The 22,062-nt window shown below is 48.9% G+C and overlaps 2 protein-coding genes and 3 long non-coding RNA genes across 18 annotated transcripts in view; all 5 read right to left on the minus strand.

The window, feature by feature from the left end:
* Positions 1-5,937: 5,937 nt before the first annotated feature.
* LOC127925313 (uncharacterized) lies at positions 5,938-6,784 on the minus strand. The gene is made up of 2 exons (XR_008120469.1): positions 6,007-6,784; positions 5,938-5,970 (listed from the first exon to the last, which is right to left on the minus strand). It is a non-coding gene; the product is annotated as an uncharacterized LOC127925313 (long non-coding RNA).
* Positions 6,785-7,631: 847 nt separating this feature from the next.
* On the minus strand, positions 7,632-10,724 carry LOC127925315 (uncharacterized). Its single transcript, XM_052510165.1, has 4 exons — positions 10,685-10,724; positions 9,509-9,751; positions 8,996-9,454; positions 7,632-8,887 (listed from the first exon to the last, which is right to left on the minus strand). Exons 1-4 carry the CDS (start codon positions 10,722-10,724, stop codon positions 8,661-8,663), a joined length of 969 nt encoding a protein of 322 aa, XP_052366125.1. The 3' UTR covers positions 7,632-8,660.
* The window catches only part of tmem135 (transmembrane protein 135), a 36,723-nt gene continuing 25,216 nt past the window's right edge, over positions 10,556-22,062 (minus strand). The window contains exons 9-14 of the mRNA XM_052510166.1: positions 16,658-16,825; positions 14,140-14,203; positions 13,621-13,697; positions 13,389-13,487; positions 12,888-12,955; positions 10,556-10,881 (exon numbers count right to left, since the gene is read on the minus strand). Coding sequence (XP_052366126.1) covers positions 10,773-10,881; positions 12,888-12,955; positions 13,389-13,487; positions 13,621-13,697; positions 14,140-14,203; positions 16,658-16,825 — 585 coding nt within the window. The 3' untranslated portion in view covers positions 10,556-10,772. The remainder of the gene's footprint in view (positions 10,882-12,887; positions 12,956-13,388; positions 13,488-13,620; positions 13,698-14,139; positions 14,204-16,657; positions 16,826-22,062) is intronic.
* On the minus strand, positions 10,894-11,878 carry LOC127925319 (uncharacterized). 6 transcript variants are annotated; one of them, XR_008120482.1, is made up of 5 exons: positions 11,711-11,878; positions 11,556-11,659; positions 11,350-11,504; positions 11,248-11,300; positions 10,894-11,095 (listed from the first exon to the last, which is right to left on the minus strand). It is a non-coding gene; the product is annotated as an uncharacterized LOC127925319 (long non-coding RNA). The 6 variants fall into 6 exon arrangements; XR_008120484.1 differs by having other exon boundaries at positions 10,916-11,095; positions 11,556-11,608; XR_008120481.1 differs by having other exon boundaries at positions 10,916-11,095; positions 11,146-11,300; positions 11,401-11,504.
* On the minus strand, positions 19,355-20,808 carry LOC127925318 (uncharacterized). 9 transcript variants are annotated; one of them, XR_008120474.1, is made up of 4 exons: positions 20,688-20,808; positions 20,206-20,639; positions 20,062-20,157; positions 19,355-19,484 (listed from the first exon to the last, which is right to left on the minus strand). It is a non-coding gene; the product is annotated as an uncharacterized LOC127925318 (long non-coding RNA). The 9 variants fall into 9 exon arrangements; XR_008120475.1 differs by lacking the exon at positions 19,355-19,484 and adding an exon at positions 19,501-19,532 and having other exon boundaries at positions 20,013-20,157; XR_008120471.1 differs by lacking the exon at positions 19,355-19,484 and adding an exon at positions 19,503-19,532.

Here is a 22,062-nt window from a genome sequence, read left to right on the forward strand (position 1 = left end):
ACAGCAGGGTTGAGTCATCACCATATCACTACACCTATCCAAGCCCCATCAGTCCATTACACAGCAGGGTTGAGTCATCACCATATCACTACACCTATCCAAGCCCCATCAGTCCATTACACAGCAGGGTTGAGTCATCACCATATCACTACACCTATCCAAGCCCCATCAGGACAACACAGCAGGGTTGAGTCATCACCATATCACTACACCTATCCAAGCCCCATCAGTCCATTACACAGCAGGGTTGAGTCATCACCATATCACTACACCTATCCAAGCCCCATCAGTCCATTACACAGCAGGGTTGAGTCATCACCTCCTTCTCTTGGCCCTGTATCTTCACGTGGTGAGAGGCCTTCCAACTAAACCAGTATTACTGAACCCCTGACTGAGACTGGCCTAAACCAGGCCCATGTTATTGAACCCCTGACTGAGACTGGCCTAAACCAGGCCCCTGTTATTGAACCCCTGACTGAGACTGGCCTAAACCAGGCCCCTGTTATTGAACCCGACTGAGACTGGCCTAAACCAGGCCCCTGTTATTGAACCCCTGACTGAGACTGGCCTAAACCAGGCCCGTTATTGAACCCGACTGAGACTGGCCTAAACCAGGCCCCTGTTATTGAACCCCTGACTGAGACTGGCCTAAACCAGGCCCGTTATTGAACCCGACTGAGACTGGCCTAAACCAGGCCCCTGTTATTGAACCCCTGACTGAGACTGGCCTAAACCAGGCCCGTTATTGAACCCGACTGAGACTGGCCTAAACCAGGCCCCTGTTATTGAACCCCTGACTGAGACTGGCCTAAACCAGGCCCGTTATTGAACCCGACTGAGACTGGCCTAAACCAGGCCCCTGTTATTGAACCCCTGACTGAGACTGGCCTAAACCAGGCCTGTTATTGAACCCGACTGAGACTGGCCTAAACCAGGCCCCTGTTATTGAACCCCTGACTGAGACTGGCCTAAACCAGGCCCCTGTTATTGAACCCCTGACTGAGACTGGCCTAAACCAGGCCCATGTTATTGAACCCCTGACTGAGACTGGCCTAAACCAGGCCCATGTTATTGAACCCCTGACTGAGACTGGCCTAAACCAGACCCATGTTATTGAACCCCTGACTGAGACTGGCCTAAACCAGGCCCATGTTATTGAACCCCTGACTGAGACTGGCCTAAACCAGGCCCCTGTTATTGAACCCCTGACTGAGACTGGCCTAAACCAGACCCATGTTATTGAACCCCTGACTGAGACTGGCCTAAACCAGGCCCATGTTACTGAACCCCTGACTGAGACTGGCCTAAACCAGACCCATGTTATTGAACCCCTGACTGAGACTGGCCTAAACCAGACCCATGTTATTGAACCCCTGAATGAGACTGGCCTAAACCAGACCCATGTTATTGAACCCCTGACTGAGACTGGCCTAAACCAGACCCATGTTATTGAACCCCTGAATGAGACTGGCCTAAACCAGACCAATGTTATTGAACCCCTGACTGAGACTGGCCTAAACCAGACCCATGTTATTGAACCCCTGACTGAGACTGGCCTAAACCAGACCCATGTTATTGAACCCCTGACTGAGACTGGCCTAAACCAGACCCATGTTATTGAACCCCTGACTGAGACTGGCCTAAACCAGGCCCCTGTTATTGAACCCCTGACTGAGACTGGCCTAAACCAGACCCATGTTATTGAACCCCTGACTGAGACTGGCCTAAACCAGACCCATGTTATTGAACCCCTGACTGAGACTGGCCTAAACCAGGCCCCTGTTACTGAACCCCTGACTGAGACTGGCCTAAACCAGGCCCCTGTTACTGAACCCCTGACTGAGACTGGCCTAAACCAGGCCAATGTTACTGAACCCCTGACTGAGACTGGCCTAAACCAGACCCCTGTTATTGAACCCCTGACTGAGACTGGCCTAAACCAGGCCCCTGTTATTGAACCCCTGACTGAGACTGGCCTAAACCAGACCCATGTTATTGAACCCCTGACTGAGACTGGCCTAAACCAGACCCATGTTATTGAACCCCTGAATGAGACTGGCCTAAACCAGACCAATGTTATTGAACCCCTGACTGAGACTGGCCTAAACCAGACCCATGTTATTGAACCCCTGACTGAGACTGGCCTAAACCAGACCCATGTTATTGAACCCCTGACTGAGACTGGCCTAAACCAGACCCATGTTACTGAACCCCTGACTGAGACTGGCCTAAACCAGACCCATGTTACTGAACCCCTGACTGAGACTGGCCTAAACCAGGCCCTGTTATTGAACCCCTGACTGAGACTGGCCTAAACCAGACCAGTATTACTGAACCCCTGACTCAGACTGGCCTAAACCAGACCCATGTTATTGAACCCCTGACTGAGACTGGCCTAAACCAGGCCCTGTTATTGAACCCCTGACTGAGACTGGCCTAAACCAGACCCATGTTATTGAACCCCTGACTGAGACTGGCCTAAACCAGACCCATGTTATTGAACCCCTGACTGAGACTGGCCTAAACCAGACCCATGTTACTGAACCCCTGACTGAGACTGGCCTAAACCAGGCCCTGTTATTGAACCCCTGACTGAGACTGGCCTAAACCAGGCCCTGTTATTGAACCCCTGACTGAGACTGGCCTAAACCAGACCCATGTTATTGAACCCCTGACTGAGACTGGCCTAAACCAGGCCGTTATTGAACCCCTGACTGAGACTGGCCTAAACCAGGCCCATGTTATTGAACCCCTGACTGAGACTGGCCTAAACCAGGCCCCTGTTATTGAACCCCTGACTGAGACTGGCCTAAACCAGACCCATGTTATTGAACCCCTGACTGAGACTGGCCTAAACCAGACCCCTGTTATTGAACCCCTGACTGAGACTGGCCTAAACCAGACCCATGTTATTGAACCCCTGACTGAGACTGGCCTAAACCAGACCCATGTTATTGAACCCCTGACTGAGACTGGCCTAAACCAGACCCATGTTACTGAACCCCTGACTGAGACTGGCCTAAACCAGGCCCTGTTATTGAACCCCTGACTGAGACTGGCCTAAACCAGGCCCCTGTTATTGAACCCCTGACTGAGACTGGCCTAAACCAGGCCCATATTATTGAACCCCTGACTCAGACGGCAGGTAGCCTAGTGGTTAGAGTGGAGGGGCGGCAGGTAGCCTAGTGGTTAGAGTGGAGGGGCGGCAGGTAGCCTAGTGGTTAGAGTGGAGGGGCGGCAGGTAGCCTAGTGGTTAGAGTGGAGGGGCGGCAGGTAGCCTAGTGGTTAGAGTGGAGGGGCGGCAGGTAGCCTAGTGGTTAGAGTGGAGGGGCGGGAGGTAGCCTAGTGGTTAGAGTGGAGGGCGGCAGGTAGCCTAGTGGTTAGAGTGGAGGGGCGGCTGGTAGCCTAGTGGTTAGAGTGGAGGGGCGGCAGGTAGCCTAGTGGTTAGAGTGGAGGGGCGGCAGGTAGCCTAGTGGTTAGAGTGGAGGGGCGGCAGGTAGCCTAGTGGTTAGAGTGGAGGGGCGGCAGGTAGCCTAGTGGTTAGAGTGGAGGGCGGCAGGTAGCCTAGTGGTTAGAGTGGAGGGCGGCAGGTAGCCTAGTGGTTAGAGTGAAGGGGCGGCAGGTAGTCTAGTGGTTAGAGTGGAGGGGCGGCAGGTAGCCTAGTGGTTAGAGTGGAGGGGCGGCAGGTAGCCTAGTGGTTAGAGTGGAGGGCGGCAGGTAGCCTAGTGGTTAGAGTGGAGGGGCGGCAGGTAGCCTAGTGGTTAGAGTGGAGGGGCGGCAGGTAGCCTAGTGGTTTGAGTGGAGGGGGGGCAGGTAGCCTAGTGGTTAGAGTGGAGGGGTGGCAGGTAGCCTAGTGGTTAGAGTGGAGGGGCGGCAGGTAGCCTAGTGGTTAGAGTGGAGGGGCGGCAGGTAGCCTAGTGGTTAGAGTGGAGGGGCGGCAGGTAGCCTAGTGGTTAGAGTGGAGGGGAGGCAGGTAGCCTAGTGGTTAGAGTGGAGGGGAGGCAGGTAGCCTAGTGGTTAGAGTGTAGAGGCGGCAGGTAGCCTAGTGGTTAGAGTGGAGGGCGGCAGGTAGCCTAGTGGTAAGAGTGGAGGGGTGGCAGGTAGCCTAGTGGTTAGAGTGGAGGGGCGGCTGGTAGCCTAGTGGTTAGAGTGGAGGGCGGCAGGTAGCCTAGTGGTTAGAGTGGAGGGGCGGCAGGTAGCCTAGTGGTTAGAGTGGAGGGGCGGCAGGTAGCCTAGTGGTTAGAGTGGAGGGGCGGCAGGTAGCCTAGTGGTTAGAGTGGAGGGGCGGCAGGTAGCCTAGTGGTTAGAGTGGAGGGGCGGCAGGTAGCCTAGTGGTTAGAGTGGAGGGAGGCAGGTAGCCTAGTGGTTAGAGTGGAGGGGCGGCAGGTAGCCTAGTGGTTAGAGTGGAGGGGCGGCAGGTAGCCTAGTGGTTAGAGTGGAGGGGCGGCAGGTAGCCTAGTGGTTAGAGTGGAGGGGCGGCAGGTAGCCTAGTGGTTAGAGTGGAGGGAGGCAGGTAGCCTAGTGGTTAGAGTGGAGGGGAGGCAGGTAGCCTAGTGGTTAGAGTGTAGAGGCGGCAGGTAGCCTAGTGGTTAGAGTGGAGGGGCGGCAGGTAGCCTAGTGGTTAGAGTGGAGGGGTGGCAGGTAGCCTAGTGGTAAGAGTGGAGGGGTGGCAGGTAGCCTAGTGGTTAGAGTGGAGGGATGGCAGGTAGCCTAGTGGTTAGAGTGGAGGGGCGGCAGGTAGCCTAGTGGTTAGAGTGGAGGGATGGCAGGTAGCCTAGTGGTTAGAGTGGAGGGGCGGCAGGTAGACTAGTGGTAAGAGTGGAGGGGTGGCAGGTAGCCTAGTGGTTAGAGTGGAGGGTGGCAGGTAGCCTAGTGGTTAGAGTGGAGGGATGGCAGGTAGCCTAGTGGTTAGAGTGGAGGGATGGCAGGTAGCCTAGTGGTTAGAGTGGAGGGGCGGCAGGTAGCCTAGTGGTTTGAGTGGAGGGGCGGCAGGTAGCCTAGTGGTTAGAGTGGAGGGGGCGGCAGGTAGCCTAGTGGTTAGAGTGGGGGGGCGGCAGGTAGCCTAGTGGTTAGAGTGGAGGGGCGGCAGGTAGCCTAGTGGTTGGAGTGGAGGGGCGGCAGGTAGCCTAGTGGTTAGAGTGGAGGGGCGGCAGGTAGCCTAGTGGTTAGAGTGGAGGGCGGCAGGTAGCCTAGTGGTTAGAGTGGAGGGATGGCAGGTAGCCTAGTGGTAAGAGTGGAGGGGTGGCAGGTAGCCTAGTGGTTAGAGTGGAGGGTGGCAGGTAGCCTAGTGGTTAGAGTGGAGGGATGGCAGGTAGCCTAGTGGTTAGAGTGGAGGGATGGCAGGTAGCCTAGTGGTTAGAGTGGAGGGCGGCAGGTAGCCTAGTGGTTTGAGTGGAGGGGCGGCAGGTAGCCTAGTGGTTTGAGTGGAGGGCGGCAGGTAGCCTAGTGGTTAGAGTGGAGGGGCGGCAGGTAGCCTAGTGGTTAGAGTGGAGGGGCGGCAGGTAGCCTAGTGGTTAGAGTGGAGGGGCGGCAGGTAGCCTAGTGGTTAGAGTGTAGAGCATTGATATACACAAGTCTTTACAGTAGGGATGTCCAAGGATCCTGGATAGCACCTTGATATTTCTTAAACAACGCTGTGTGTAACTGAATGTGTAGAATTCCAACAACATTGTAAAAGTTGTCCAAGTTCTGTAAATACATGGTCCTAAAGTCAGGTATTTTCTGTACTGTAAAACACTACAACTCCTGGAGCCCTTTGGGGGTTAAGTGGCCAATGGCAGGATGTGGCTTGTAGGTCTATGACTGATTCCAGACACCCTCTGTTTGCAATATCACTCTGCCCCAGATGTTTTTCCTGTTGGACATGAGCTCCACGAACTAAATGTCCAGCTTGATGCTCTGTTGGATCTTCCATCCCCAAAATAACAGACTACAGGATTTTACTAAATATTTAATAGAAAGTCATCAAACCTTCTGGAAACATCAACCGATAGAAAGTCATCAAACCTTCTGGAAATATCAACCAATAGAAAGTCATCAAACCTTCTGGAAACATCAACCAATAGAAAGTCATCAAACCTTCTGGAAACATCAACCAATAGAAAGTCATCAAACCTTCTGGAAACATCAACAAAATACTAATAAACATGTTGCTGAATTATTTTATACATAAATTACAAACATTGTCATATTTTATATCATACAGGTATGTATTTATATATGTTGAGATTATAAGTATCATACATTAGTCTGTATATTGCTATATTTAAAAGATTTCTGCTACGTTTCTATGGTGATTTATGTTACATGATGCTTTTCACAATCAGTTTCTCTCAACCTGGAGAGAGAGCAAGAAAGAGGGGGGGAGAGAGAGAAGGGAGAGAGGGAAGGGAGGGAGAGAGAGAGGGAGTGGAGGGAGAGGGAAGGGGGAGTGGAGGGAGAGGGAAGGGGGAGTGGAGGGAGAGGGAAGGGGGAGTGGAGGGAGAGGGAAGGGAGGGGGAGTGGAGGGAGTGGAGAAAGGGAAGAGAGGGAGGGAGAGAAGGAAGAGGAGAGAGGGAGAGGGAGGGAGAGAGAGGGAAGGGAGAGAGGGAGGGAAGGGAGAGAGGGAAGAGAGGGAGGGAGAGGGAGGGAGGAAAGAGAGGGAAGAGGGAGGGAAGGGAAGAGAGAGAGGGGAGAGGGGGAAGAGGGAGGGGAGGGAGAGAGGGAGGGAAGAGAGAGAGGGAGAGAGGGAAGAGGGAGGGAAAGGAAGAGAGAGAGGGAAGAGCGAGGGAAGGGGAGAGAGGGAAGAGGGGAGAGAGAGGGGAGGGGAGAGAGGGGGGAGGGGAGAGAGGGGGAGGGAGAGAGAGGGGGAGGGAGAGAGAGGGGGAGGGAGAGAGAGGGGGAGGGGAGAGAGAGGGGGAGGGAGATAGAGGGAAGAGGGAGAGAGAGGGAAGAGGGGGGAGGGAGAGGGAAGGAAGAGGGAGAGGGAAGGAAGAGGGAGTGGAGGGAGAGAGAGGGAAGAGGGGGAGGGAGAGAGAGAGGGAAGAGGGAGTGGAGGGAGAGAGAGGGAAGAGGGAGGGGAGGGAGAGAGAGGGAAGAGGGAGTGGAGGGAGAGAGAGGGAAGAGGGAGTGGAGGGAGAGAGAGGGGAGAGGGAGGGGAGGGAGAGAGAGGGAAGAGGGAGTGGAGGGAGAGAGAGGGAAGAGGGAGAGGAGGGAGAGAGAGGGAAGAAGGAGTGGAGGGAGAGAGGGAAGAGGGAGTGGAGGGAGAGAGGGAAGAGGGAGTGGAGGGAGAGAGGGAAGAGGGAGAGAGAGGGAAGAGGGGGGAGGGAGAGAGGGAAGAGGGGGGAGGGAGAGAGGGAAGAGGGGGGAGGGAGAGAGAGGGAGAGAGGGAAGAGGGGGGAGGGAGAGAGCAGGATTGGGACCTGACAGTTTTAACTCAGTCAATTAAAGAAGTCAATTGAATATGTCCAATGTTTGATAAAAGGAGTTTTCACTTCAGTACATGATTAATCTGAACGTTCACTTAATTAGAACTGACATCAATAAATTACTAAATGGAAAGTGGAGTTGAGAACTGAATCAAGCCTGTCCCCTGGTGGAGAGATTAGGAGTTACTCTGCTGCTGAACTGAGGTGTGTGTTGCCGTTTGAAAAAAAAAAAAAAAAATGAAACCTTTATTTAACTAGGCAAGTCAGTTAAAGAACAAATTCTTATTTACAATGCCTCTTTCAGGAGGAAGAACGACAGATTTGTACCTTGTCAGCTCGGGGATTCGATCGAGCAACCTTTCGGTTACTGGCCCAACGCTCTAACCACTAACCCATTGAGTGGCCATGTCCCAAAACCTGTACTTGTGTCCGAAACAGAAGGCATTTTTTTTCAAACGTTTTTTTTTTTCATATAGTCTGAAATTTAACAAAATGTGGAATACTTTAAATGCCAGGATCTCATACTCATTTCATCTAATAGAATTCGCTGCACTTTATTGAGGAAGAGACCCACGTGTATCTGACAACAGTTGATAATCAGCTGGGGAGGGGGCTTCGATTAGCAAATGGCGGGAATTAACTGCACCCAGTACACCCAGCCTTCATCAGCTGGTGAGCCGCACCCAGTACACCCAGCCTTCATCAGCTGGTGAGCCGCACCCAGTACACACAGCCTTCACCAGCTGGTGAGCCGCACCCAGTACACCCAGCCTTCACCAGCTGGTGAGCCGCACCCAGTACACCCAGCCTTCATCAGCTGGTGAGCCGCACCCAGTACACCCAGCCTTCATCAGCTGGTGAGCCGCACCCAGTACACCCAGCCTTCATCAGCTGGTGAGCCGCACCCAGTACACCCAGCCTTCATCAGCTGGTGAGCCGCACCCAGTACACCCAGCCTTCATCAGCTGGTGAGCCGCACCCAGTACACCCAGCCTTCATCAGCTGGTGAGCCGCACCCAGTACACCCAGCCTTCATCAGCTGGTGAGCCGCACCCAGTACACCCAGCCTTCACCAGCTGGTGAGCCGCACCCAGTACACCCAGCCTTCATCAGCTGGTGAGCCGCACCCAGTACACCCAGCCTTCATCAGCTGGTGAGCCGCACCCAGTACACCCAGCCTTCATCAGCTGGTGAGCCGCACCCAGTACACCCAGCCTTCACCAGCTGGTGAGCTGCACCCAGTACACCCAGCCTTCACCAGCTGGTGAGCTGCACCCAGTACCCTCCTCTATATGACTGGGTTAATAACCCCTCTATATCTGACTGGGTTAATAACTCCTCTATATCTGACTGGGTTAATAACTCCACTATATCTGACTGGGTTAATAACTCCTCTATATCTGACTGGGTTAATAACTCCTCTATATCTGACTGGGTTAATAACTCCTCTATATCTGACTGGGTTAATAACCCCTCTATATCTGACTGGGTTAATAACGCCTCTATATCTGACTGGGTTAATAACTCCTCTATATCTGACTGGGTTAATAACTCCTCTATACCTGACTGGGTTAATAACTCCTCTATACCTGACTGGGTTAATAACTCCTCTATATCTGACTGGGTTAATAACTCCTCTATATCTGACTGGGTTAATAACTCCTCTATATCTGACTGGGTTAATAACTCCTCTATATCTGACTGGGTTAATAACTCCTCTATATCTGACTGGGTTAATAACTCCTCTATATCTGACTGGGTTAATAACTCCTCTATACCTGACTGGGTTAATAACTCCTCTATATCTGACTGGGTTAATAACTCCTCTATATCTGACTGGGTTAATAACTCCTCTATATCTGACTGGGTTAATAACTCCTCTATATCTGACTGGGTTAATAACTCCTCTATATCTGACTGGGTTAATAACTCCTCTATATCTGACTGGGTTAATAACTCCTCTATATCTGACTGGGTTAATAACTCCTCTATATCTGACTGGGTTAATAACTCCTCTATATCTGACTGGGTTAATAACTCCACTATATCTGACTGGGTTAATAACTCCTCTATATCTGACTGGGTTAATAACTCCTCTATACCTGACTGGGTTAATAACTCCTCTATATCTGACTGGGTTAATAACTCCTCTATATCTGACTGGGTTAATAACTCCTCTATATCTGACTGGGTTAATAACTCCTCTATATCTGACTGGGTTAATAACTCCTCTATATCTGACTGGGTTAATAACTCCTCTATATCTGACTGGGTTAATAACTCCTCTATATCTGACTGGGTTAATAACTCCTCTATATCTGACTGGGTTAATAACTCCTCTATATCTGACTGGGTTAATAACTCCTCTATATCTGACTGGGTTAATAACTCCTCTATACCTGACTGGGTTAATAACTCCTCTATACCTGACTGGGTAAATAGCCTGGTATAGAACCAGGGACTTGGGCTTCGACTCGGACTTGAAGTTTAGTGACTCGACCACATCACCACTAAATAGTATATATATTATGATTAGTACACAGTATGCCATTTTATTAAGTAGTACGCAAGCCAAATTTGGGACACGGCCAGTGTAACCCCAGAAGGTTGGTTTCCACAACAGAACACCTTGAAGATCCCATAAATGATAAATCACCCTCTCGGCACGGTTAGAGCTCCTCCTCCTGCGCCAAGACAACAGCTAGAAAATCGTCCAGCAAACTCCCCCTTCCTCACCTTAACTCAGTTACCCAAATCAAGCCCTAGCCCCTTCCCCTAGCCCCGATTCACCAGGGCAGATCTGAGAGGATCGGATAGGTTTAAGCCATATTGCTCATATTAAATCAACTCAGATGTCCAGACGTCTACCGGCGAGAGCAGTTTCCCAAAACCTTCTCCCTCCCTCCCTCCCTCAATCCCCCCCCTCCCGCCCTCCCTCAATCCCCCCCCTCCCGCCCTCCCTCAATCTCTCCCTCCCTCAATCCCTCTCCCTTCCCTCAATCCCCCCTCCCGCCCTCCCTCAATCCCCCCTCCCGCCCTCCCTTAATCCCCCCTCCCGCCCTCCCTCAATCTCTCCCTCCCTCAATCCCTCTCCCTTCCCTCAATCAATCTCTCCCTCAATCCCCCCCTCCCTCCCTCCCTCAATCCCTCCCTCCTTTACATACAATATCATCTGCCCTCTACGGGTTGAACATCCTTAAAACAGCCTTATGAAGTGTCCTCGCACAGACACAGGTCCTTAGAGAGAGCCAATGTGTTCCATATGTAGTGCACTCTACAGGAAACAGGCCTCCATTTAGGACCCCCGGCTGACCCCATGACCTCTAACAGTGTGGGGTCAACCCAGAGTGATGTTCTGTTAAGGGCTCAGGGTCGGGGTGGCGTAACGGGGGTTCTGTTGGGCATGAATCCATGGAAGTCTCTGGAGGCCTGAGTCCCAAACACATCCAGCACCCTCCTGTTCATAAAAGCAAACCTGTAGAGGGAGAGAGAGAGGGGTTTTAGTCACCAACACAAACCCCCAACCACACCTGTAGAGGGAGAGAGAGGGGTTTTAGTCACCAACACAAACCCCCAACCACACCTGTAGGGAGAGAGAGAGGGGTTTTAGTCACCAACACAAACCCCCAACCACACCTGTAGAGGGAGAGAGAGGGGTTTTAGTCACCAACACAAACCCCCAACCACACCTGTAGGGAGAGAGAGGGGTTTAGTCACCAACACAAACCCCCAACCACACCTGTAGGGAGAGAGAGGGGTTTTAGTCACCAACACAAACCCCCAACCACACCTGTAGGGAGAGAGAGGGGTTTTAGTCACCAACACAAACCCCCAACCACACCTGTAGAGGGAGAGAGAGGGGTTTTAGTCACCAACACAAACCCCCAACCACACCTGTAGGGAGAGAGGGGTTTTAGTCACCAACACAAACCCCCAACCACACCTGTAGGGAGAGAGAGGGGTTTTAGTCACCAACACAAACCCCCAACCACACCTGTAGGGAGAGAGAGGGGTTTTAGTCACCAACACAAACCCCCAACCACACCTGTAGAGGGAGAGAGAGGGGTTTTAGTCACCAACACAAACCCCCAACCACACCTGTAGGGAGAGAGAGGGGTTTTAGTCAACAACACAAACCCCCAACCACACCTGTAGAGGGAGAGAGAGGGGTTTTAGTCACCAACACAAACCCCCAACCACACCTGTAGGGAGAGAGAGGGGTTTTAGTCACCAACACAAACCCCCAACCACACCTGTAGGGAGAGAGAGGGGTTTTAGTCACCAACACAAACCTCCAACCACACCTGTAGAGGGAGAGAGAGGGGTTTTAGTCACCAACACAAACCCCCAACCACACCTGTAGGGAGAGAGAGGGGTTTTAGTCACCAACACAAACCCCCAACCACACCTGTAGGGAGAGAGAGGGGTTTTAGTCACCAACACAAACCCCCAACCACACCTGTAGGGAGAGAGAGGGGTTTTAGTCAACAACATGTATATAGTATATATAGTATAGTATCTAAATGTATATAGTATAGTATCAAAATGTATATAGTATCTAAATGTATATAGCATATATAGTATAGTATATAAATGTATATATAGTACCTAAATGTATATAGTACCTAAATGTATATAGTATATATAGTATAGTACCTAAATGTATATAGTATATATAGTATAGTATCTAAATGTATATAGTATAGTATCTAAATGTATATAGTATATATAGTATAGTATCTAAATGTATATAGTATACATAGTATAGTACCTAAATGTATATAGTATAGTATCTAAATGTATATAGTATATATAGTATAGTATCTAAATGTATATAGTATATATAGTATAGTATATAAATGTATATAGTATATATAGTATAGTACCTAAATGTATATAGTATATATAGTATAGTACCTAAATGTATATAGTATAGTATATACATGTATATAGTATATAAATGTATATAGTATATATAGTATAGTATATAAATGTATATAGTATAGTATATAAATGTATATAGTATATATAGTATATAAATGTATATAGTATATATAGTATATAAATGTATATAGTATATATAGTATATAAATGTATATAGTATATATAGTATAGTATATAAATGTATATAGTATATATAGTATATAAATGTATATAGTATATATAGTATAGTATATATAATATAGTATATAAATGTATATAGTATAGTATATAAATGTATATAGTATAGTATAGTATCTAAATGTATATAGTATATATAGTATAGTATATAAATGTATATAGTATAGTATATAAAAGCAAAGGAGTGTATTTCAAAATACATTAAAATATTCAACTTCTTGTATTTTCAAATAAAATATGAATATTGAAATAGTATTTGAACCCATATCGAACACACAGATATTGCATCTTGGGAAATAAATCAACGTGACTCTGGAAGAAACGATTGATGTTTTGTTTCTAACTAACAAGTAGACACACCTGCCCTTGGTGAGCCTGAGGAGAAACTTCCAGTAGGAGGGTCTGAGATTCTGCACCTCCATCACCGCCTAGGACAGACAGAGACATAGAGAGACATAGAGAGACATAGAGAGACATAGAGAGACATAGAGAGAAACAGAGACATAGAGAGAAACAGAGACATAGAGAGAAACAGAGACATAGAGAGAAACAGAGACATAGAGAGAAACAGAGACATAGAGAGAGACAGAGACAGAGACAGAGACAGAGACAGACAGACAGACAGACAGACAGGCAGACAGGCAGACAGGCAGACAGGCAGACAGGCAGACAGGCAGACAGGCAGACAGACAGACAGACAGACAGACAGACAGGCAGACAGGCAGACAGGCAGACAGGCAGACAGGCAGAGAGAAAGAGAGAGAGAGAGAGGGTCAGCACTGAACAGTGTGTGTGTGTGTGTGTGTGTGTGTGTGTGTGTGTGTGTGTGTGTGTGCGCATGCGTGTGTGTGTGTTTCTTACAGCCTGGAAGCAGATTGCGGTAGATATGGCGTAGATAATGGTGTCAGCCTGGGAGAAGTAGGGGAGGTGACCCGTCTCAATGCCTTTAAAGTACATGGTCTGGAGAGGAACACAGCGGTACAGTAAACATACGTGGTTTTCATCTGACATCTGAAGCAGTAGTATCATTTCCTTCACAATACTACAGGTTCTTTGTGTCCAGGGGGAATGTGAAACGGGACACAGACCTCACCTCCACTAGCTTGGAGAACAGGTACATGGAGATTGTTGTGCTTTTGTAGAAGAACATGGACATGCCAGCCAGGAACCCTAGAGAGAGGGAGGGAGGGAGGGAGGGAGAGAGAGGAGGAGAGAGAGGGATGGGAGAGAGAGGATGGAGAGAGAGAGGGATGGAGAGAGAGAGAGAGAGAGAGGGATGGAGAGAGAGAGAGAGAGGGATGGAGAGAGAGAGAGGGATGAGAGAGATGGAGAGAGAGAGAGAGAGAGGGAGGGAGGGAGGGATGGAGAGAGGGATGGAGAGAGGGATGGAGAGAGGGATGGAGAGAGAGAGAGAGAGAGAGAGAGAGAGAGAGAGAGGGAGGGAGGGAAAAAGGAGGGAGAAAGAGGAGAGATGGAGAGGGAGAGAAAGAGGAGATTCAATGGGACAAAAACAGAAATTAATGCATTGCTGGACTCTGTAACCAATGAATAGCTGATTGGACAGTGGCAAGACTTCCAGTTAGCTGATTGGACACTGGAAAGACTGACCTACCCGCTATGAGTGCGTGGAGCTCGTCATCAATGTTACGCACCCAACGCAGCAAGCAGCTGGTCCCCTGGGAGAGAGAGAGAGAGAGAGTAGTTCATATCAGAGAGAAAAAGAAGGAGACCTTGTATATTGAGACGAAGGACCCTAGGAATGATGAGAGAAGAAGAGAGGGATATATACAGTGTTGGTGGTAACATGTTTACAGGCATCCTTCCTGACTCAGTTGCCGGAGAGGAAGGAAACCACTCAGGGATTTCACCATGAGGTCAATGGTGACTTTAAAACAGTTACAGAGTTTAATGGCTGTGATAGGAGGAAACTGAGGATGGATCAACAACATTGTAGTTACTCCACAATACTAACGTAAAAGAAGAAAGCCTGTACAGAATAAAAAATATTCCAAAACACGCCTCCTGTTCCGCAATAAGGCACTGAAGTAAAACAGGTAAAACAAGTGGCAGAGAAATGAACTTTATGTCCTGAATACAAAGTGGTATGTTTGGGGTCAATCCAACACATGACTTAGTACCACACTTCATATGTTCAAACTGTCCAAGATGGAGGACAACCTATCCTGGCAGACCTGATGGGGCCTTGAGGCAAATTTGTTAGCATGAGGAAAGACACCTCCATATAGGCCAATCAGAGCCACCTCCATATAGGCCAATCAGAGCCACCTCCATATAGGCCAATCAGAGCCACCTCCATATAGGCCAATCAGAGCCACCTCCATATAGGCCAATCAGAGCCACCTCCATATAGGCCAATCAGAGCCACCTCCATATAGGCCAATCAGAGCAACCTCCATATAGGCCAATCAGAGCAACCTCCATATAGGCCAATCAGAGCAACCTCCATATAGGCCAATCAGAGCCACCTCCATATAGGCCAATCAGAGCCACCTCCATATAGGCCAATCAGAGCCACCTCCATATAGGCCAATCAGAGCCACCTCCATATAGGCCAATCAGAGCCACCTCCATATAGGCCAATCAGAGCAACCTCCATATAGGCCAATCAGAGCAACCTCCATATAGGCCAATCAGAGCAACCTACATATAGGCCAATCAGAGCAACCTCCATATAGGCCAATCAGAGCCACCTAAATATAAGGCCAATCAGAGCAACCTACATATAGGCCAATCAGAGCAACCTCCATATAGGCCAATCAGAGCCACCTAAATATAAGGGCAATCAGAGCCACCTCCATATAGGCCAATCAGAGCCACCTCCATATAGGCCAATCAGAGCCACCTAAATATAAGGCCAATCAGAGCAACCTCCATATAGGCCAATCAGAGCCACCTACATATAGGCCAATCAGAGCCACCTCCATATAGGCCAATCAGAGCCACCTCCATAGAGGCCAATCAGAGCAACCTAAATATAAGGCCAATCGGAGCAACCTACATATAAGGCCAATCAGAGCAACCTACAGGCCAATCAGAGCAACCTACATATAAGGCCAATCAGAGCAACCTAAATATAAGGCCAATCAGAGCAACCTACATATAAGGCCAATCAGAGCAACCTACATATAAGGCCAATCAGAGCAACCTACATATAAGGCCAATCAGAGCAACCTACATATAAGGCCAATCAGAGCAACCTACATATAAGGCCAATCAGAGCAACCTACATATCAGGCCAATCAGAGCAACCTACATATAAGGCCAATCAGAGCAACCTACATATAAGGCCAATCAGAGCAACCTACATATAAGGCCAATCAGAGCAACCTACATATAAGGCCAATCAGAGCAACCTACAGGCCAATCAGAGCAACCTACATATAAGGCCAATCAGAGCAACCTACAGGCCAATCAGAGCAACCTACAGGCCAATCAGAGCAACCTACAGGCCAATCAGAGCAACCTACATATAAGGCCAATCAGAGCAACCTACAGGCCAATCAGAGCAACCTACAGGCCAATCAGAGCAACCTACATATAAGGCCAATCAGAGCAACCTACAGGCCAATCAGAGCAACCTACATATAAGGCCAATCAGAGCAACCTACAGGCCAATCAGAGCAACCTACAGGCCAATCAGAGCAACCTACAGGCCAATCAGAGCAACCTACATATAAGGCCAATCAGAACAGCCTACATATAAGGCCAATCAGAGCAACCTACATATAAGGCCAATCAGAGCAAACTACATATAAGGCCAATCAGAGCAACCTACAGGCCAATCAGAGCCATTATTTTTTTACCAAGTTACTCATGACCTGTAGATTTTGCCAAATTCGAAAAGTGTTACCAAACTCTGCTTGAGTTATTAGACCATGTCAAGAGAGCCATGTCAAGAGAGCCATGTCAAGAGAGCCATGTCAAGAGAGCCATGTCAAGAGAGCCATGTCAAGCAAAGAAATGAAAAGAATGAGAACAGGTTTCAGAATAACAGCTGTGAACCTCTAACTAGTACAGTAACTCATTACTTTCCCCAGGGAGTAATACGCCATTAGTTACAGTTGGAAGAATATGACTTTTTAAAAAGTAACACTGAATCTAGTGTTTACCTTGTATATAGAGACGAAGGACCCTAGGAAAGCCCCCAGCTGAAAGTTCTCTTTGTTGTAGAAGAGAGAGGGGAGGCGGGACGGCTTCGTGAAGACCTGGCGGAACGCCGACGGAACCTTCAGACAACACTGGATCAGGTAGCCCACACTGAACATACGGATGAAGCCCTGGAAACATGAATATAACATTATTATAACGTCGTTACAACCTTCAGACAACACTGGATCAGGTAGCCCACACTGAACATACGGATGAAGCCCTGGAAACATGAATATAACATTATTATAACGTCGTTACAACCTTCAGACAACACTGGATCAGGTAGCCCACACTGAACATACGGATGAAGCCCTGGAAACATGAATATAACATTATTATAACGTCGTTATAACCTTCAGACGACACCGGATCAGGTAGCCATGGAAACCACATTAATACATTACGATTTCAGTTTCTGAACTGAGACGCAACATCACCAGACTTCTGGGAACGCTTGTGAAGCCAACCAGGCCGACCAGGCACACCAGGACAACCAAGATGACCAGGCACACCAGGACAACCAAGATGACCAGGACAACCAAGATGACCAGGACAACCAGGCACACCAGGACAACCAAGATGACCAGGACAACCAAGATGACCAGGCACACCAGGACAACCAAGATGACCAGGACAACCAAGATGACCAGGACAACCAGGCACACCAGGACAACCAAGATGACCAGGACAACCAACATGACCAGGCCGACCAAGATGACCAGGACAACCAGGATGACCAGGCACACCAGGACAACCAAGATGACCAGGCCGACCAAGATGACCAGGACAACCAGGCCGACCAGGACAACCAGGACAACCAGGACAACCAAGATGACCAGGACAACCAACATGACCAGGCCGACCAAGATGACCAGGACAACCAGGATGACCAGGCCGACCAGGACAACCAAGATGACCAGGCCGACCAAGATGACCAGGACAACCAGGATGACCAGGCCGACCAGGACAACCAAGATGACCAGGACAACCAAGATGACCAGGACAACCAGGCCGACCAGGACAACCAGGCCGACCAGGACAACCAAGATGACCAGGCCGACCAGGACGGGATTTGGGGTTAAAGAAGTCAATGAGAGAAATAAAAAATTATTCCTTAGTTGTTCATTTTCTCTCAATCTAAAGGCACATCTCTGATTAGAGCCAATGTCTTCAGTAGTGGAACATATTACTACTCCAGCCTTGTGAAACTGACAAAGACATGTTTTTATCTTCATTTTAAAAAATGACTTTATATCGATGGAGTGCGTTGACGGCCTGCACACGCACAGTCCAGCACGAGACAACCATTAGACCAGATGACGTGTTTCTGCGCACGAGCTTATAGCTAGCCAACGTCGCCATGACAATCGCCTACAAGCATGATCTGAGATTTCTATTGGAGAAGCAGTTTCTGCCTATCTTCACACTGTACCGTCTTTCACAATAAACTTTATTGACCATCTACATGGAAATTAATTTTGTGAAGTCAGCATACAAACACCCCCCTAGATAATGCACTATAGTCAGGGATGTCAAATACCCCCAAGATAATACACTATAGTCAGGGCTGTGAAATACCCAAGATAATACACTATAGTCGGGGCTGTCAAATACCCAAGATAATACACTATAGTCAGGGCTGTCAAATACCCAAGATAATACACTAGTCAGGGCTGTCAAGTACCCAAGATAATACACTATAGTCAGGGCTGTCAAATACCCAAGATAATATACTAGTCAGGGCTGTCAAATATACCCAAGATAATACACCATAGTCAGGGCTGTCAAATACCCAAGATAATACACTATAGTCAGGGCTGTCAAATACCCAAGATAATACACTAGTCAGGGCTGTCAAGTACCCAAGATAATACACTATAGTCAGGGCTGTCAAATACCCAAGATAATACACTAGTCAGGGCTGTCAAATACCCCCAAGATAATACACTATAGTCAGGGCTGTGAAATACCCAAGATAATACACTATAGTCAGGGCTGTGAAATACCCAAGATAATACACTAGTCAGGGCTGTCAAATACCCCCAAGATAATACACTATAGTCAGGGCTGTGAAATACCCAAGATAATACACTATAGTCAGGGCTGTGAAATACCCAAGATAATACACTATAGTCAGGGCTGTCAAATACCCAAGATAATACACTATAGTCAGGGCTGTCAAATACCCAAGATAATACACTATAGTCAGGGCTGTCAAATACCCAAGATAATACACTAGTCAGGGCTGTCAAATACCCAAGATAATACACTAGTCAGGGCTGTCAAATACCCTAGATAATACCTGTATATAGCCCCTCTACTGTATATAGCCCCTCTACTGTATATAGCCCCTCTACTGTATATAGCCCCTCTACTGTATATAGCCCCTCTACTGGGGAGGAGACAGGTTAAAGAATGATTTTTAAGCCTTGAGAATTGGATTGTGTTCGTGTGCCATTCAGAGGGTGAATTGCCAAAAGACGTCAGTGCCTTTGAACGGGGTAATGGTAGTAGGTGCCAGGAGCACCGGTTTGTGTCAAGAACTGCAACGCTGCTGGGTTTTTCACACAACAGTTTCTGGTCTGTATCAAGAATGATTCACCACCCAAAAGACATCCAGACAACTTGACACAACTGTGGGAAACATTGGAGTCAACATGGGCCAGCATCCCTGTGGAACGCTTTCAACACCTTGTAGAGTCAACATGGGCCAGCATCCCTGTGGAATGCTTTCAACACCTTGTGGAGTCACCATGGGCCAGCATCCCTGTGGAACGCTTTCGACACCTTGTGGAGTCACCATGGGCCAGCATCCCTGTGGAACGCTTTCGACACCTTGTAGAGTCAACATGGGCCAGCATCCCTGTGGAACGCTTTCAACACCTTGTGGAGTCACCATGGGCCAGCATCCCTGTAGGACGCTTTCAACACCTTGTAGAGTCAACATGGGCCAGCATCCCTGTGGAACGCTTTCAACACCTTGTAGAGTCAACATGGGCCAGCATCCCTGTGGAACGCTTTCAACACCTTGTGGAGTCACCATGGGCCAGCATCCCTGTGGAACGCTTTCGACACCTTGTAGAGTCAACATGGGCCAGCATCCCTGTGGAACGCTTTCAACACCTTGTGGAGTCACCATGGGCCAGCATCCCTGTAGGACGCTTTCAACACCTTGTAGAGTCAACATGGGCCAGCATCCCTGTGGAACGCTTTCAACACCTTGTAGAGTCAACATGGGCCAGCATCCCTGTGGAACGCTTTCAACACCTTGTGGAGTCAACATGGACCAGCATCCCTGTGGAACGCTTTCAACACCTTGTAGAGTCAACATGGGGCCAGCATCCCTGTGGAACGCTTTCAACACCTTGTAGAGTCAACATGGGCCAGCATCCCTGTGGAACGCTTTCAACACCTTGTAGAGTCAACATGGGCCAGCATCCCTGTGGAACGCTTTCGACACCTTGTGGAGTCAACATGGACCAGCATCCCTGTGGAACGCTTTCGACACCTTGTAGAGTCAACATGGGCCAGCATCCCTGTGGAACGCTTTCAACACCTTGTAGAGTCAACATGGACCAGCATCCCTGTGGAACGCTTTAGACACCTTGTAGAGTCAACATGGACCAGCATCCCTGTGGAACGCTTTCAACACCTTGTAGAGTCAACATGGGGCCAGCATCCCTGTGGAACGCTTTAGACACCTTGTAGAGTCAACATGGACCAGCATCCCTGTGGAACGCTTTAGACACCTTGTAGAGTCAACATGGACCAGCATCCCTGTGGAACGCTTTCAACACCTTGTAGAGTCAACATGGGGCCAGCATCCCTGTGGAACGCTTTCAACACCTTGTAGAGTCAACATGGGCCAGCATCCCTGTGGAACGCTTTCAACACCTTGTAGAGTCAACATGGGCCAGCATCCCTGTGGAACGCTTTAGACACCTTGTGGAGTCAACATGGACCAGCATCCCTGTGGAACGCTTTCAACACCTTGTAGAGTCAACATGGGCCAGCATCCCTGTGGAACGCTTTAGACACCTTGTAGAGTCAACATGGGCCAGCATCCCTGTGGAACGCTTTCGACACCTTGTAGAGTCAACATGGACCAGCACCCCTGTGGAACGCTTTCAACACCTTGTAGAGTCCATGCCCCGACAAAATGAGGCTGAGGGCAAGGGGGGGGGGGGGCACCTTAATGTTTCGTACATTCAGTGTACAGTGCTGTGAAATTACTTGAATCTCCTCCCAGACTCAAGGGTTTATTCGGAGGACCTCAGAGAGCTCTTTTGTTATTGGCATAACGTGTTACCACACACCTGTATGTTTAAGACCAAACCAGACCCAGTTACTGATCTTCATGGAAGGCTGGACCCTACCAAACCAAACCCAGTTACTGATCTTCATGGAAGGCTGGACCCTACCAAACCAGACCCAGTTACTGATCTTCATGGAAGGCTGGACCCTACCAAACCAGACCCAGTTACTGATCTTCATGGAAGGCTGGACCCTACCAAACCAGACCCAGTTACTGATCTTCATGGAAGGCTGGACCCTACCAAACCAGACCCAGTTACTGATCTTTATGGAAGGCTGGACCCTACCAAACCAGACCCAGTTACTGATCTTCATGGAAGGCTGGACCCTACCAAACCAAACCCAGTTTCTGATCTTCATGGAAGGCTGGACCCTACCAAACCAGACCCAGTTACTGATCTTCATGGAAGGCTGGACCCTACCAAACCAGACCCAGTTACTGATCTTCATGGAAGGCTGGACCCTACCAAACCAGACCCAGTTACTGATCTTTATGGAAGGCTGGACCCTACCAAACCAGACCCAGTTACTGATCTTCATGGAAGGCTGGACCCTACCAAACCAAACCCAGTTACTGATCTTTATGGAAGGCTGGACCCTACCAAAGCAAACCCAGTTACTGATCTTTATGGAAGGCTGGACCCTACCAAACCAAACCCAGTTACTGATCTTTATGGAAGGCTGGACCCTACCAAACCAAACCCAGTTACTGATCTTTATGGAAGGCTGGACCCTACCAAAACCAGACCCAGTTTCTGATCTTCATGGAAGGCTGGACCCTACCAAACCAAACCCAGTTTCTGATCTTCATGGAAGGCTGGACCCTACCAAACCAGACCCAGTTACTGATCTTCATGGAAGGCTGGACCCTACCAAACCAAACCCAGTTTCTGATCTTCATGGAAGGCTGGACCCTACCAAACCAAACCCAGTTACTGATCTTCATGGAAGGCTGGACCCTACCAAACCAAACCCAGTTACTGATCTTCATGGAAGGCTGGACCCTACCAAACCAGACCCAGTTACTGATCTTCATGGAAGGCTGGACCCT

Source organism: Oncorhynchus keta, unplaced genomic scaffold (genome assembly GCF_023373465.1).
Source record: "Oncorhynchus keta strain PuntledgeMale-10-30-2019 unplaced genomic scaffold, Oket_V2 Un_contig_541_pilon_pilon, whole genome shotgun sequence".
NCBI lineage: Eukaryota > Metazoa > Chordata > Actinopteri > Salmoniformes > Salmonidae > Oncorhynchus > Oncorhynchus keta.

Coding starts and splice junctions, on each gene's coding strand:
- LOC127925315 (XM_052510165.1), bottom strand. CDS start 10,724: ATGGGGTCAGCCGGGGGTCCTAAATGGAGGCCTGTTTCCT. Junction 9,752..10,684: donor TAAATGGAGGCCTGTTTCCT/GTAGAGTGCACT, acceptor TAACCCAGTCAG/ATATAGAGGAGTTATTAACC. Junction 8,888..8,995: donor GGAGTTATTAACCCAGTCAG/GTATAGAGGAGT, acceptor TAACCCAGTCAG/ATATAGAGGGGTTATTAACC.